At 39.3% G+C, this 15,050-nt stretch overlaps 1 protein-coding gene across 2 annotated transcripts in view; it reads left to right on the top strand.

Annotated features, from left to right (window-relative positions):
* Positions 1–15,050, top strand: part of QSER1 (glutamine and serine rich 1) — a 42,452-nt gene that overhangs the window by 10,918 nt on the left and 16,484 nt on the right. The window contains exons 2-4 of one of the 2 annotated variants that reach the window (XM_084520216.1): positions 4,288–4,400; positions 5,680–5,841; positions 9,008–12,712. In XM_084520216.1, coding sequence (XP_084376342.1) covers positions 4,288–4,400; positions 5,680–5,841; positions 9,008–12,712 — 3,980 coding nt within the window. The remainder of the gene's footprint in view (positions 1–4,287; positions 4,401–5,679; positions 5,842–9,007; positions 12,713–15,050) is intronic. The other variant, XM_084520217.1, reaches the window with a different exon arrangement.

Genomic DNA, 15,050 nt, shown 5'->3' with positions numbered 1-15,050 from the left:
TGAAGTTACAACTGCCTAAGAACAAAGTATTGCACGCAGAAATATATTTTGCTTCTAAAAGGTCCTGGTCTGTTTGTCACATAAGCATCATGTGTTACCCTAGACCTGAAATAATTGCACAGTCACTAACCTTAAAGAAATAAATAATGCCAACCTCTAATGAACACTGATCTGGAAAATAAAGAAGGTAGATGAAATAACCTTATTCTGCATAATGATGCTTTTTCTGTCGAATATTGAGTAAATTAAGATACTAGTTTTCAGTGGTTTTATTTCTGCATTTTATTCCGTGTGAGTGCTTAGGGTAAAGCAAGGCTATTTGAAGAAACCAAGAGAAATAAAAAAGGCTACATGTACTCTTTATCTCGAGTGCTTATTGTAACTAAGTTTTGTTCCCTTGTAAAAGTGGTGCTTTCATTGGAGTTGGAAATTAGGAAATGCATCTGGCAGCAGCGTAAAGCATAAAGCAAAGAATTGTGTTGGCAGGTGAGGAGGGCGGCTCACGCAATATAACTCCATAACCTTTTGCAGTTGGTGACCTAAATTTGTATAAAGCAATTAAGTTGAAGAGTGCTGTGGTAATAAATTATCTTAATAACAGCAATATGAAGCGATACGTGACCAGCTGGTTCAGGAAAGACTTAATGCTGGGCAACAAGAAGGAGCTGTAATGCGAGGTTGAGGTGTTCTGGTACCAAGTGCAAAAGGTACACATTTTCTCTGGGAAATTTTACTGGAGAGCTAACGTCTTCTATTAAACTAATTGATGTAGCTGAAAAAACAGTAGTATTTGGGTCAGTTTTGCTCCCATTGACAAGAATGTTTTGATTGCATCATTACAGTAATGACAAGTGATGATGCAATCTTGGGGTATCTCTGACAGGGCACTTAGGTATGATGTTAAGATTGAATGGACCTCTTAAATGAAAAACAACTTCAGAGGGAACCGTTTCCCAAATCTGTGTTAGTTTCAAGCAGTAATCATCCTGTTGTGCTGTTGCCACTGGCAGTGCAAAATCACTTTGATAGATAAGCGATAAAGGAGGAAATGTTTTGGGGCCACTAAATAGCAGCTGATGGTAACCTTCCAGCCAGTACCAAGCAGCGTGAACGTGGTTTCTTCACTAAGTGACCCAGCAAGGAGGAGCTCCCCGGGGTTTTCTAACAAACTTGGAAACCAGGGCGTGAAAGACTTGATGGCCATCGTGGTATTTGCCATGCTTAATGTACTTCTGATATGCAAATAATGAGTCGGCTAAGTTCATCTGTTTAAACAGTTTAATTTTATAAAAAGAAACCCCGAGGCTGTAATCTTTCAGATTGCTCTGCTTATGTTTAGGATAAGCTTATGTAAACCAAAGGCGCATATGCAGGTTTTTTGAGATAAGAATCTACATTCCAGCAACAAGTAATTATACAATAAACAATTAACCGTTCTAATAAATACAATGTTTTTATTGAAAGGCAGATTCATTTTTGAGGTTGCGGTTGCATTAACTGTGACCTGGGAGTTTTTTGGTTTTTGTTTTTGTTTTTTTTTTTTTAAAGTAAATCATATGCTTTGATTATTCTCACGATAAAAATAAAGTTTATTCAAGAAGCTTTTTGAGAATTTTGAGATACTAGTAACTAACAAGGTTTCTGGGATGCTGGTCTCCAGGTTATTTTTGTCTTCGGGTGTTCTCTTTGCTGCTAAATCTTTGTCTACCTTTTTCAGAAGTTGCTTTTATCGTTTAGTGTTCTGCCTCATATCTATAAGCTTGTGTGCTAAGCTCTCTTGTAATCTTTGAGTGTACTGTACGCTTCCTTTACAAAAAAGGAGTCTCTTGCAAGGGAGCAGGGGGGGATACATGAATCGGTCTTCACCAACCAACCAGAATAAGTACCAATTTTAGAGCAAAGAAAATATTCATTTTTAAAATTCACAATTTTTCAGGTGGTTAATGTGAAGGAAGATTGATATGTTTTTTTGCCCGTGAATGATTTCTATTACAACGTAAGAGGAGGAATGGTGCGATATTACTCGATGTAATCTTTGTGGGTCTAACCCCTTTAGAAGGATGTTTGGTGCCAAGTGTAGACCCCCCAGCCCAGAACAGTGGAAGCCTGCCTCTCTCCTCCTGAAAAAGCCTGAAATGGGAGAAGGAAGATGTGCTGCTGTACAAGTGATACCCAGAGTATAATTTGCCTTGTAAACATGCACAGGGGCAAAACCAGCACCACGTACTTCTGTGTACATAGGTGCTTCGAGAAAACTTGAAAAGAAATGAAGGAAAACCACTTACAGATGGAAAGATTTCACAAGATCAGAATTCGTGTCAGTAGAGAGAATTCTTGCTAACAGTGCATGCATTACCATGATTCAGTTTAGAAATGTATTTTCTTGTGTAGCACATTTTTATTTAAAAAAAAAAAAATCTGCAGAAAGCATCATATGTCCTAAGTTTTGTGTGTTGTTTTTTTTTTTTTCTAGCTGTGCCTGTGTTTTTTTTTTTACGTAAAAACTTGTCACGCATAAACATATTTGCATAGAGTAAAGCCTATATAAATGCAGGATGCTTTGTGTGTAGAGCACTATTGTTGTGGTTTTGTCTGGAAATGTTATGACGTTTTAAGCCTATAGACCAAAAAGTGACCCGTACCATCACCCCATTATGCCTACTGGTTGTCCTTAATAACAACTCAATCAGGAGAGATTTCAGGCAGTATTTAACCGAAATCAGTTGCTGATTTATAATGCTGAACTGCACAAGACCTGTCCTCGATGAGGTAAGTGCATGAGTGTGCTCTCCCTGAGTTGGGGCTTGGTGATGCTCTAAAATGTATTTGTGACTGTGAGAAGCAACAGGTAAAATGCAACAGCTGAAGCTTTTTGTTTGCTTTTAAGGAATTTTGTTATTCTTCAGGTTTGTGCCTTAGCCTGGCATACTGAGTGTAGGAGCAGTTCTATCCTATAAGTTGGTGAAATGGGAAATAGGTCTGCTGTTAGTGCATCTCTGGCACGGGTTTAATCTGGAAGGCTGCGATGTGATGTCCCTTCCATCTGCTGGTGCAGTGTGTGGTGGGCATGGCACCCTGGCAGGCTTACCAGCTCTCCTTTACATACTCCTGTCATCCTAATGAGAACGAAGTGAAGCCGGTGGTGGTGCCAGCTTTTATTTTATGCGGTGACTTCCACGCAAGTTTCCCATGATGTCACGGTTCCTGGCATTGCTGTTTCAATTTTCCCTTCTGCAGCGACTGCTCCCTCATCCCAGGGGATGTAAAGGGTAAGCGGAGTCGCTCCCAGCAGTCAGCAGGGAGAGCTGTGGGTTTAGTTGTTTGGGTTTTTGGACATCTGTTTACAATTGAATTTTGAATTTAAAGCAGTCTCATGCGTGTCCTGGAGTAAGTGTCAGCTACCTGTAAATTTCATGTCCAAAAGACAAGAAGAGAAGCCAACAGGATAGTGACTCGGTTGTGCTGGTTTACATTTGCTCCTTTTAGTAGGTGCTGCGCAAAACTGAGTCTGTGGAAGCTTGGAAGGCTTGGAAATTAGCACTTCTGGCCATTTCCTAATGTTGTTGCTTGATGTTTAGATTGCATTTCTTTATTTTCCGTGTTACTGCTTTTGAATGGGCTCAGACACTGTATCTGCAGTTTGCTCCCAGATAAGCCTGATCAAAACATCATGTTACTTGAGATGACTCATCTCAAAACTTTAAATGAAAACAGTAGATCGTTAACTTATTTTTAATGCTAGGAGGTCTCAAGACTGAGATCTGTCGCTTGTGCTCTTGTCAGTTTTGGTAGAATCATGCTGAAATTATCAAAATCTCAAAAAAAAAAAAAAAAATACAAAATTGCTCCTGCAGCTTCACAGTCTTTTCAGCCTTTGTACTAAATGCGATCCTGTGAGTTGAAATGAAATGAAAACTGGAAGTGTTAAAATGGGCATGTATTTGTAGTCATCAGCCTTGCATATCTTTACATTGGTAAATCATCACAGGAAGCGTCCATCCAGTGGTTGAGAGCTGAACTAGAAAACCTTCCTTTGTCTGAATTAGTCCTCTGTAGGCTTTTCCATGATTGATTTCCCCCCCACACACACACACACACGCTTTATCTTATCAGGTTCTGTAGTGCTTTTTTTTAACTGCTTAACATTCATAGTAGTGTTCTAGCACAACCACGTCTGTCAGATTTGGGGCTTGCATTTTATTTCTGCACCTTTTTGGCTAGTTGCTGGGATTTCGTAGTTGTCTACAGCTGCAAGTTTTTGATCATAATGTTTAATTTCTTCCTTAGCTTAAGCTATGGAGGAGGACATCCATCACATTCAGAAACAGATCTTCTTCACAGACAGACATACACAGCTTCTCATCAGCTTCCTGGATACTCTACTACACACCATCCTACTGGTAACTGTCTATATTATGAGATTTCAGCTTGAATAGCTTAAAAAAAAAAAAAAAAAAAAGCTGTTGCATAACTTAGTTTCAAGATGATGAATTTTCTAATCAGAGGGTGTTTGTTATGCAGATGGTGGAAAGTGGTACGAGGAAAGCTGACGTTGTACTAGATAGCTAACAATCAGTTGCTAGTTCAAAAAAAAAAAGTCGTGAGTGGAAAGGAAAATATAAGAGGCAGTTATGCTCTATAACTTACTGTTACTTCTTCAACTCCTGCATTTTTGTTCTTTAAAATACAGCTTTTTGGATTATGGCCTATGCACAAGGGCAAAATGTTGAAGTACGCCTCAAAGCCAGCTGCAGAAATGATGCCAACTCTTTCAGACTAAAGCAAACAGAAAAAAACAATGCAAGTCGGAACATAGTGTTGCTAGTATGTACGTGTGCAAATTAAGATTTAGTGCTGGGGGGAAAAGCTAAAATTTATTCTAAATATAGTAGCAGGTCCTATAGGCTATCTTAGATCTGTATCAGCCTGTGATCCTGGTGACATCCTGTCTCCACGTACGCAGAAGACAGAGAGCGACCTCTTCCTCCTCACTTTGAAGCCCCCTTTCCAAGGGAAAGATATTTGGGGTCATAAGCTGTCAGGTATTTGCCTCTCTTGGCCAAGGCCTTGATCAGCATGACAGAGGGTTGGAATTGTGGGGAAAGTTTCAAGGTGCAGACCCTGCAGCGTTGATGTAATGTTAGCTGCTCAAAACTCTGCCCCCTGTGCAGTGCTTCCCATCCAGCCACTGAAGGAAGGGCAACAGGTGTTGAAACAAGGAATGCAACCCCAGCCCTGTTTGTTGAGCCAGTCCCACAGAGAAGTCCAAACTGCTACCAGTGTTCGGAGGAGAAAAAGATTGGTACAAGGAAGTTGAACAGTTTTCAGAGAAAATTCCGAATGTTTTAGTAGTTCATGTGGAGTGGTGAATCTTCAGATGAAGGGAGAATTTGTACTAATTTACCTGAACATTGTTTCAGAGCATCACATTCGACAGACTTTTAAAATTACATTTTAAAATGTATCTTCAAGTTCCATTTTAAAAATGCAACTCTGAGAAACAGTTAAAATGGTAAAGAATTCATGCACTTTAATAATGTGGCTGATGTTTCAAAGTGTTGTTTTTTTATTTTCATTTTTAGTGGATTATGATTGTACATCCTTGTTATTTGAGCTTTTTGTGAGATGTTTATCTGAATTGTCTAATTGTTTTGTTTAATTCCCTTCACCCCCATCTAGGTCTGTCAGGAATATTTGATACCAGTATGCACACCTCTGGAAGTAACACTAAGGAAACTTCAGTTATGAATTTTCTCTCTGCGATCGAGTCTCGTACCGCTCAGGCAGTCTCTTCAGGATCTACCCTTTTGCCACAATTCAGGGCTCCTTCCTGGCAGACAGGTGAAAAGTTTCTCATGCAATAAAATTCTCTGATGACTGTAATTGAATGTTTGAGAGTATTTGAAACAAAAATATCCTACTGGAAAAGGCTGTGTCTTCTGCTTCTTTCCCATCTTGTTATTTAAAGTCTAAAAATCAATGAAATTATATTAATCTCTAAGCAGAAGTTCTAATTGTTGAAAAAGGGTTTAGTTGTACAGGATATAATCTAACTAGTCAAATTTATTCTCCATCTTTCTGTTTGGAATTAGTCTCACTGACACCATAAGCATATTCACGTAGAGTACCTGTGTACCCCAGCAGATGCTTCGTTCTCAAACTCTGTCCCTTGTAGTTCTTCTGTGATAGTACTACTAAAAGGCTGTGGATAGCTCTAGTCCCTTTGTACACAAGTAATAAGCAAGGTGCTCTCAAAAAGAGGGTCTGAGGTGCATTGAAATCAGTGGTTTAATTCACAAATAAACAAACATGCCATCTTCTGTGGCAGACTGACTGCCTTCTGTAAACTTCCCCATCTGTCAAGCCTTCTGTGCAGAGCAGGAAATTTTGCATATTTTGAGCTTTCTGTAGACAGCCACACCAAGATAAGTGTTGCTACTGCATCTGTGGTAGCATGGAGTTGTGCTTAATCTTATGCAGTGATTGTGTGGCTGTGCAGTGAATCAGATCTATTCACTGATCTGACAGAAAGCGCTCTTTTTTTATTTTTTTTCCTTTAGTGGGTTATTTTTCCACTGTATCAGCAAGCTGATCTGCCTCTCTGTGCAGCTGTACGAGGGCTAGTTCTGATTTAGGGGAGGAGGTGTACGGCAGGAAGAGGGAAGTATTGGACAGTCCTTTTATTGATGACTTGCACTTGGTGTGTTAAGTGCGATGTGCAGCTGTGTTCCTTGAAGAAAAAACTGCACAAAAAGTTGAGAAGACAGCATGTGGCTTTTTGTTCACCATGGATAAGAGCAGATATGTGGGAACACAGGTGAAGACGCTACTAGGCTGTCAAAAACCTTCATAACCAGGGGTGTTTAGGAATTGTGATGAGCCATCCTCACATCAGATTGTCAGCTGGGAAGAAACCTTTTTTCTCTTCGTCCTAGCATTTTCCTCGTTGTAGCCTGCCTATCGCAGTGAATTGTGAAGAATGGGGAGACATGCTGTGGGTCAAGTTTGGTGTTGATACCAGTGATTGAGACTTCTCAGTACTCATTACTAAGAACTCATCAGTAAGCCCATTTTCAATACCATCAGTTCTCTGAGCTCTCTGTTGTCCTTTCATGCTTTTACTGTTTTTTGTTTTTTGTTTTTTTTTTTTTGATTTTGTATTCTATAGTCCTCTCAAGTATCTTTTGAAAACTTTCTCTTCTATGGAGATTTTTGATGAGGGAAAACAAGTACTCTTTGGTGTTCAGGGTGTCATTCTTGAGATGGATTATAGACTTTGGGTTTTTCTCCAAACCCTGCAATGGCTTTTTTTTTTTGGGTTGGGAGTAGGGAGGAGGAACAACATGGTTGTTGTGTTGTCCTACCAAGTCTTCCTTGGATATGTGTGATGCGTTATCCATGTTCTGATTCCATAGGGAAGCAGGGGAGGCTGTTGCACGTACACCTTCCCCATGCTTTTGTCTGTTGCTCTATAAAACTCAAACGTAAAACCCAGCAGTTCTGCCATACCAGTGTGACTTGTCTGGTGTTGAGAAATTAACTGTGTAGTAGGAAGGGCTTAGATGAGAACTGAACATCCACAGCTAAAATAGGCATAAATTGTTCCCCTTCTTTTCCCTCTGAATGCCCCTACCTTTGTGTTAGTGTTAGCTATCAGTAAAAAGGAACCCAATTGTACATGATGTTGCAGTTTTTTTAGAATAGGAAAAGAGGAATTAAAACACTGCTTATGCTTTCTTACTCAGAAAGGCCTTATTGTTGACTTGTGAAAAATACTGTGGCATTCCTTCAGTATCATATCTCTTCGTATCAGTATATGTCTTGAACTGAAAGGGAGAAACAAAGACTTTCTTTGGCAGTTTCATCTGACACTTCCAAAGTCATTTTGTGATTAAGTTGCAGAAGGACTTTATGTATTTTTAAAGTGAAAATTGAACATATTACTGAGATATGTCACAAAACAAGCCTTATTTACTGACAGTTTGTACCAGTGATTTTATTTCTTTTTTGCTTTGCCTATCCTTGTAACTTTTTTAGGGGAAACTGATTCCTTTTCATTTTCCTTTACAGGAAATTCAAGCCTCTCTGAGAATAAATTTGTCTTCATTTACTTTCATAGACTTTAGAAATAGTACATAAACTTTACCAGTTTCTGTAAGCCTCAGGGTGAAAAAACCTGAAAAATATGGATCGCTGCAGTGAACCTCAAAGCTTGCAAAGGAGTTTCACAAACTTATCTCAGTTGCAGTAGTATATTCTATTAATAAATGCTGTTTAAGTAGGGATGTGATAGCAATGTCTGGGTGCAAATAAGATTATATGTTTGAGTTGGATAGTTGTTGTATTGTGTAGATAATTGCTGTCTGAGGGTATTTCAAACTATGGTATTTCACTTAAGAAAACATGTAAATCATATATTTATTTTTTTTTGTATTCTAAGTTAAAGCCTTCCTTTTGAGAATTAAATTCAGCTATTTCATCGTATGCTCTGAAATGCTGTTTCATAAAAAGTGAGTTACACAAGTATTGGTGAGGGTAAATGCAGGAGATGAAATTGCTCTTCTAATTATTAGAATTTTTATTTCGTAATTTTGTCTTTTTACAGTATAATTAAAGAATCTAAAGCTTTTGATCAGTTTTCCCTTACTAGTAATTCTTTCTAAATTCAAATAAAAACCAATACAGAGCCTTTGGTTTCAAAGTAGAATTAGTCTTGTATGACTTTTTAATGGAAAATTTGCATCATAAGGGTGTGAGTTATTTTCCCTCAGCAGCTCGCTGTAGGTGTAGAATTTTTGAATTTTTGCAGCACTGTACTTCCAAGCGGGAAAAGCATCCGCAATGAGTGTCTCCTTTTGCTGAGGAGTGTGTTGATTCTAAAGGAGGTTATACTGATAGATGCTGGAAGAGCTTAATATAAAATAAGTCACAGAAATTCAGTGTTGCAACTTGTAAAGCTCCCTTATGTTCTTTTTCCCTTTACGTTTATTTTTTTTTTCTCTTCCAGGTATGCATTCCTCAACAGCCACAGAACTATTTGTTACTGGAGCACTGCCAACCTCTGGAACGTTTCCACCAACATCTGCTTTATCAGCATATCAGCATCCCAACACTTTCAGCAGTAGAAACTTTGCTACTACCCCTTCTCTTACTCTTCAAGATACTACTTTCAGTGCTACATCGAATGGCCTCTTAACTACTCATGATCCTCTATTACAGATTAAAACGTCACAAGGCACTGTTCCAACTGCTTTGACATTTGAGCGCCTGGGCAGTTCTGTGTTAAGTACCAGTATACCGCCTCAGTCGTCAACATATCGTTCTGCTCAAGAATCTGCACCCCATCTTTTGCAACCTCAGTTTAGTTTGTTGCCTTCAACCATTGGAGGAACTCAGCAGGTTTCTCAGGCGTATAGCACATCTGTCTTTACCGGTTCCACTGCTTCTATTGATAGAGCACTTCAGCGAGAATGTAGTGTTATTAAACACCATCAGCGGCCTTCAAGTACTCAGTCTGTTCAGGCTCAACTGACTGTTTCACAGCATTCCTTACACAGCTATTTAACGAGTACAAGTGGAGTTAATTTTCAGGATACATCTAGGCACTCAGCATTATCCTGCAGTCCAGTTGGAGATGTTACTCAGGTGAGCAATGGAGGACCACAGCAGAAGACTTCTCAAGTCACGGTGGAACTTGCTCAGTCTTACACATCTGCAATTCCATCACTTGGTTTTCCACCTGCTTCCACAGCAAAAGTGAAAAACTGTTCCACGAAGCAGCCTCCAAGGTCAACGAAGACCCCCAAACCTCAAAGCGTAGCTCCCACTGTGCAGACGCAAAGCTATGCCAAAACTGCACAGAACCAGAGTTCTGTCATTACAGGCCAAGCACAGATCTATTCTACAGCACAGCTCCCAAGTCTCCTGTCAGTCAGCCAGTCCCAAAATTACGTTTCTTCCCAGTCTCAGAATGTGTCACCCGTCAGTCACTCACAGGATTTCTCATCTAGCAAGATCGAGAAGCTGCCCTCCTTGTACAAAACGTTGACTTTCTCTGGGCAATCGCAAACCATTACTTCTGATAGTCAAACTCTAAGTTACTCCTCAGACGAACAAGTATTGACGTCAGTTCCAAATGAGAACTACTCTGGGCAAACAAGGGAACTTTCTTCGGTCAGCCAATCTCAGAGCTACTCTTCTAGTCACTCTCAGGGTTTATCTCCAGTTAGCCAATCCCAAGTTAGCTTTTCATCTCAATCACAAGTTTTATCAGCTGTTAGTCCTTCAGAAAGCTATTCTTCAGGGCAGTCTTTAACATTAACATCGCCTTCTCTTCCTTTTTCTGCGTCTCCTCGGATACAGACTCTTCCGGGCTCAAGTCCTAATCAGAGCTATATTTCTTTACATTCTTCTCAGAACTCTCAGTCACAGGAATCCTCCCCGCCACAGTCTCAGAAATTTTTGCCATCTGTGCAGTCTCCTCCTTTTGCATCCCCGGCTCATTCACAGACGCTGCAGAACAACAGGCCTTCCTCAGAAACAAAGTCGTACGTAAAAAGGAAATCTGACTCTAACTTGTATGCTTCGTCAAAACAAGAGGAAGAGCTGTCAATGCAGGATATGCAGGCATTGCAACAGCAGGCTTCTCTTGAATCCTCCACCCAAAGGCTAACTGATGATGAAATCAATGCTCAGGACGGATCCTATAGGGTCTCAAAAGCAGATGACAGATACTCTCAAAGCGTAATCAGAAGTAACTCTCGTCTTGAAGATCAAGTTGTTGGACTTGCTCTTCAAGGAGCAAAAAAAGACGAAAGAATGGTTAATACTGTGGAACAGCTTTCCCAGCACATTGGCCATATCACGAGCCTAAGCCATGACATTAAAAAAACAGCGAACTTAATGCAAACGACACAAGTAAACGTGAGTCCTAAAGAACTAAACCAGCAACATTCTCTTATGCATAAGGTACATGAAAATAAAGGTCATGAACAGCAAGGCCAAGTCATTAGCACGCCACCACAGGTTCAACCTCATGCTTTAAGGCACGGTCATCAGCTGTGTTTGCCCAGTGCACAGGTGCTTCTGGAGTCGACCTGTGACTTGCAGATTCTTCATCAGTCAATACTGCAGTCAGGTTTAGGACAAGCAAAGGCATCACCACAAGTGCAAAGAATACAGAGTCCTCAGCAGGTGACGCATCCGTTCCTTCAGATGGATGGCCATATTATTCAAAGTAACGGAGGTCATTCTCAGCAGCAGCTTCACACTCAGAACTCAGAAGTAATGAAAATGGACATTTCTGAGCCCTCAAAACCACTACAGCAACATTTGACGACAAAAGATCATTTTACCCAGACAAATCAACACGATTCAAAAAATCAGTTTGTTTCTCTTAGTTCGATATGTTTCCCAGAATCTATGCTTCTCAGTGACGAGAGGAATATATTATCCAATGTAGATGATATCTTAGCAGCAACGGCGGCAGCCTGTGGAGTGACACCATCTGACTTTGCCAAATCAGCATCTAACGAAGAAGAAATCCAGTCTGTTGAAAGCAGTGAGGAGTCTAAAACGCAGTTCCGATCAATGGATGTAAGACACGTGTCTTCTGCTTTCAGTGCCTCTCCAGTTGGAAAGCCAGCAAGCATAAATAATATTTCTCTGAATGGAGGCCAAATCACTATAAATCTTACACCGGTGTCAGCAATAAAGGCAAAACCTGTGAACCTCGATCAACAACACATTGAAACTTCTGATCAAAATGTACCGACAAGAATGACCTCTCCTGCTCTCGGTCCTGGTCAAGAGGATCAAGAACAAGGTGCTGTTCCAGTGAAGAAACAGTCTAGCATTAGCCACGAATCTGAGGAAGATAATGATGTTCCTGCTGATGGTACACTAAATGCAAGAGAGGCAGATTTTGTTTCTAGTGGTAAGAGTCTAAGTGAAGAAAGTGCTGCTTCAGAGAATGATTTTAATGTAGGTGGTGGTGATGATGGTACAGTAGCAGGTAACCAGTCAAAGGTTAATTCATTGCAGCCGCTGCCTGTGGCCCCAAGCGGAGATGGACCTATTAGTAGAACTGAAGAAGAATGCCAAGACTTAACTCTCGGGAACCTTCAGAAGAAGAAAAGCAAAGGAAAAAGCCAAAACAAAAATGCTGCAGAAGATGACAGTGCAATTCAGAAACAGAACAAAAGGAGCGGACAGTGTAAACGTCAAAATTCAAGAGGAAATGACTCGTGTTTGATGTACTCTTCTCCTGTTTCTGAAAGTTGTTACGATACTTACCAACATCAGGAAAGAATGAGGCAAAAAATTAAAGAAGTTGAAGAAAAGCAACCTGAAGTCAAAACAGGATTTATCGCATCTTTTTTAGACTTTCTGAAGTCTGGGCCTAGGCAACAGTTTTCAGCTCCAGCTGTACGAATGCCAAACAGGACTAGGCGACCAGTTACCCAAATAGTTCGCGGCCCTTGCCTACAACCCTCCACAAAGCCTCAGCCAGCAGCAGCACCTGCAGCTACCGAGGTCAGTGCGGAAAGTCCAACCAAAAAAGTTGATGAGGAACTCAAGAAGAATTTGGAAACGTTGCCTTCGTTTTCTTCTGATGAAGATGATTCAGTGGGGGGGAACCACGATCTGCAGAAGAGCATCTCCACTGCATTGTCAGCCCTTGATGATACTTCTGACAGAAAGAACAAATCAGGTAAAACAGTTCATGTGAGCGCATACACTGGAGAGTTGTGTAGCTGATGGGGGGGAAAACGGAAATATTTTAGCTTTCGTTAATTCAGGTAAAGGTCTTGATTTGCTTTGTTTTTAATCCAGCCATAATTAAGAGGTCTGTTCAAAAGTTGTGCTGAGTATGAACTAAACTAGTGTTGTCTTCAGTTGGAAAATGCGTACGTAAACTTTTTCATGCTGCTTGGACAGGACTCTTCTAATGCTGAAAAATGACTTTAGCTCAGGCTTGGAATGATGTGTCTGTTCTCTTCTCTGGTTTAGAATGTGAAGTATGGTTGTCATCCCTAAACCTCAACAAACCACCATGTCCAGTGGTTTTAAATCAGTTTTCAAAGAATTCTAGCAAGAGAACATGTTAATAATTGCCATCAGCAATTGCTAACTTCCTCCTGGGTGGAGATAAGTGTGTGCTTTCTGTGATGCTGGAGCTGCCCAGAATATGTTTGTAAAAGCAATTGTGAAAGCAATTGTTATGCTTGTAAACTAAGCACTAGTTTAGCTAGCCATGACCAAGATGGGAACCGCTTGGCTTTGATTTCAGCAGTATTTGTGAGGAGCATTGTGCCCTCGTGTTGAGATACTGCTAACGAAAGAACAAAAGCTGGGAAGGGTTGTTCTGGGCAGGAGGACAGGCAGCAACCACTGATGACAGTGCTAGCTGGTTTTTGATATATTTGGCTTTTCAGTTTCACTTGTGTCATACAGCACAGATGTAATATGTTTTCAGTGTTCATAGCTTTTAGCTGATGTTGCTTTGTTTTTTGAAGTATTTGGCATACAGCATATTTTTGCCTGAAGAGATGTTTTCAGCGACATCAGTTTTCTTTGGTGGGCAATTAAAAACTACCTAGTTGATCACACAACTGTACTAATACATCCAAGAGAGAACCTTGCAATGTAATAAGAGTTTTAAACAAGAAAGCAACATTTTTTCCCCCTAGAAAGCCAAAATGTGGACAGAGCTATGGTTTGAGCCTCTCTTTCTGAATATGTTAACTTTAATAAATCATGTTCTGTGTACAGCTTCCAAAGGAAATATTTCAAAGTTATTGCTGTTGTTGTATCTACAATGTTATTGTGCCTTCTTTATTGTTCATAAGGATGTAATACTTCCACCAGCAGCTTCATTAACTCGCCTTTCTGTTTTGTTATATACAAGACTGTACAAAATACAACATGCTTAATAATGGCTTCTTTCCTACATGCTAGTGTTTTTGCAGATTTTCTGGTAATTCCCTCTCCCGTCTGTTTTTGCACATAAGTATGGATTACTTGTGGTTAGTATTAAGTTACTTGTGGTTAGTATTAAGTAGTGTATGTACATTTATCTACTGTTCTGAAGAACATGTAAATATTACTTGGGCAACTAATAGGACTATATCTAATTAAGGCTGTTATAGTCTTTGGTGACCAAATAAAAATAGCATATGTATAATAATGTGATGTTATATATCCAGAAAAAAGTCTTTAATTGCTTAACAATTTTGCTTGAGTTGCTTTAATGAATCTTCACGTGGAGTATGTAATTTTTGTATTGACACGTTCATTTGATATTTATTTTTTGGATTATTTTTATCAAAAGGTTGCATCTTTTTTCTGTTTTTCAACAATTAAATCATCAGCTAACAATAGTTGTTACACTTCAAAATGGCTATCTTAAATTTGAAGCCAGTTTTCTAAGCAATATGAATAATTACCCTATAGCTTATTTAATTTGATTTTTAGAATAGCAAGTCAATGTAAAAACAATGTTAAAATGTATAAAAATAAATATAATGTATATAAACTGTATGAAAGAGTATAAAGTAATACCTAAAAGGATTCTATTTTTTTCCAGGGGGAAAGAATAATTATTTTGAAAGCTTGGAGTTTCCTTTGGCTCTGGTGCATACAGAAGAATTCCCTTATTTGTTTCATCTCAGTTCTCATTTCTCACCACTGTTAATTATAAAAATTATTAGGATATTTTAATCCCAATCTGAAACTTCCAGTTGCTTTACTACCAGATATAAATGACAAATGTCCAAAAGTCATAGATCAAATGTTCTCATGTTTCATTCATCTTTCTCTTTCTTTAATTCAATTTATGAAGTCTTTACCTGTCAGCAGACTGGAAACAAGATTCAGTGTTACAAGTTTTTTATTATTGTATTTGTATGGTCACACAATGCACAGCAGTATTCCTGTTGAACGTGTCTGTTAACTATAAAATTGTTTTCTGAGGCATTCATTGTTGTCGTTTCTAGATGGTAAAGGGCTCAAGTTAAATACAAACAGACGTGTACAGTATTTTGATTTTG

The sequence above is a fragment of the Aythya ferina genome (genome assembly GCF_964211825.1).
Source record: "Aythya ferina genome assembly, chromosome: 5".
In the NCBI taxonomy this organism is placed as follows: domain Eukaryota; kingdom Metazoa; phylum Chordata; class Aves; order Anseriformes; family Anatidae; genus Aythya; species Aythya ferina.
The sequence above is the reverse complement of the archived record's forward strand: the minus strand, read 5'-3'. Positions and strand labels throughout refer to the sequence as shown.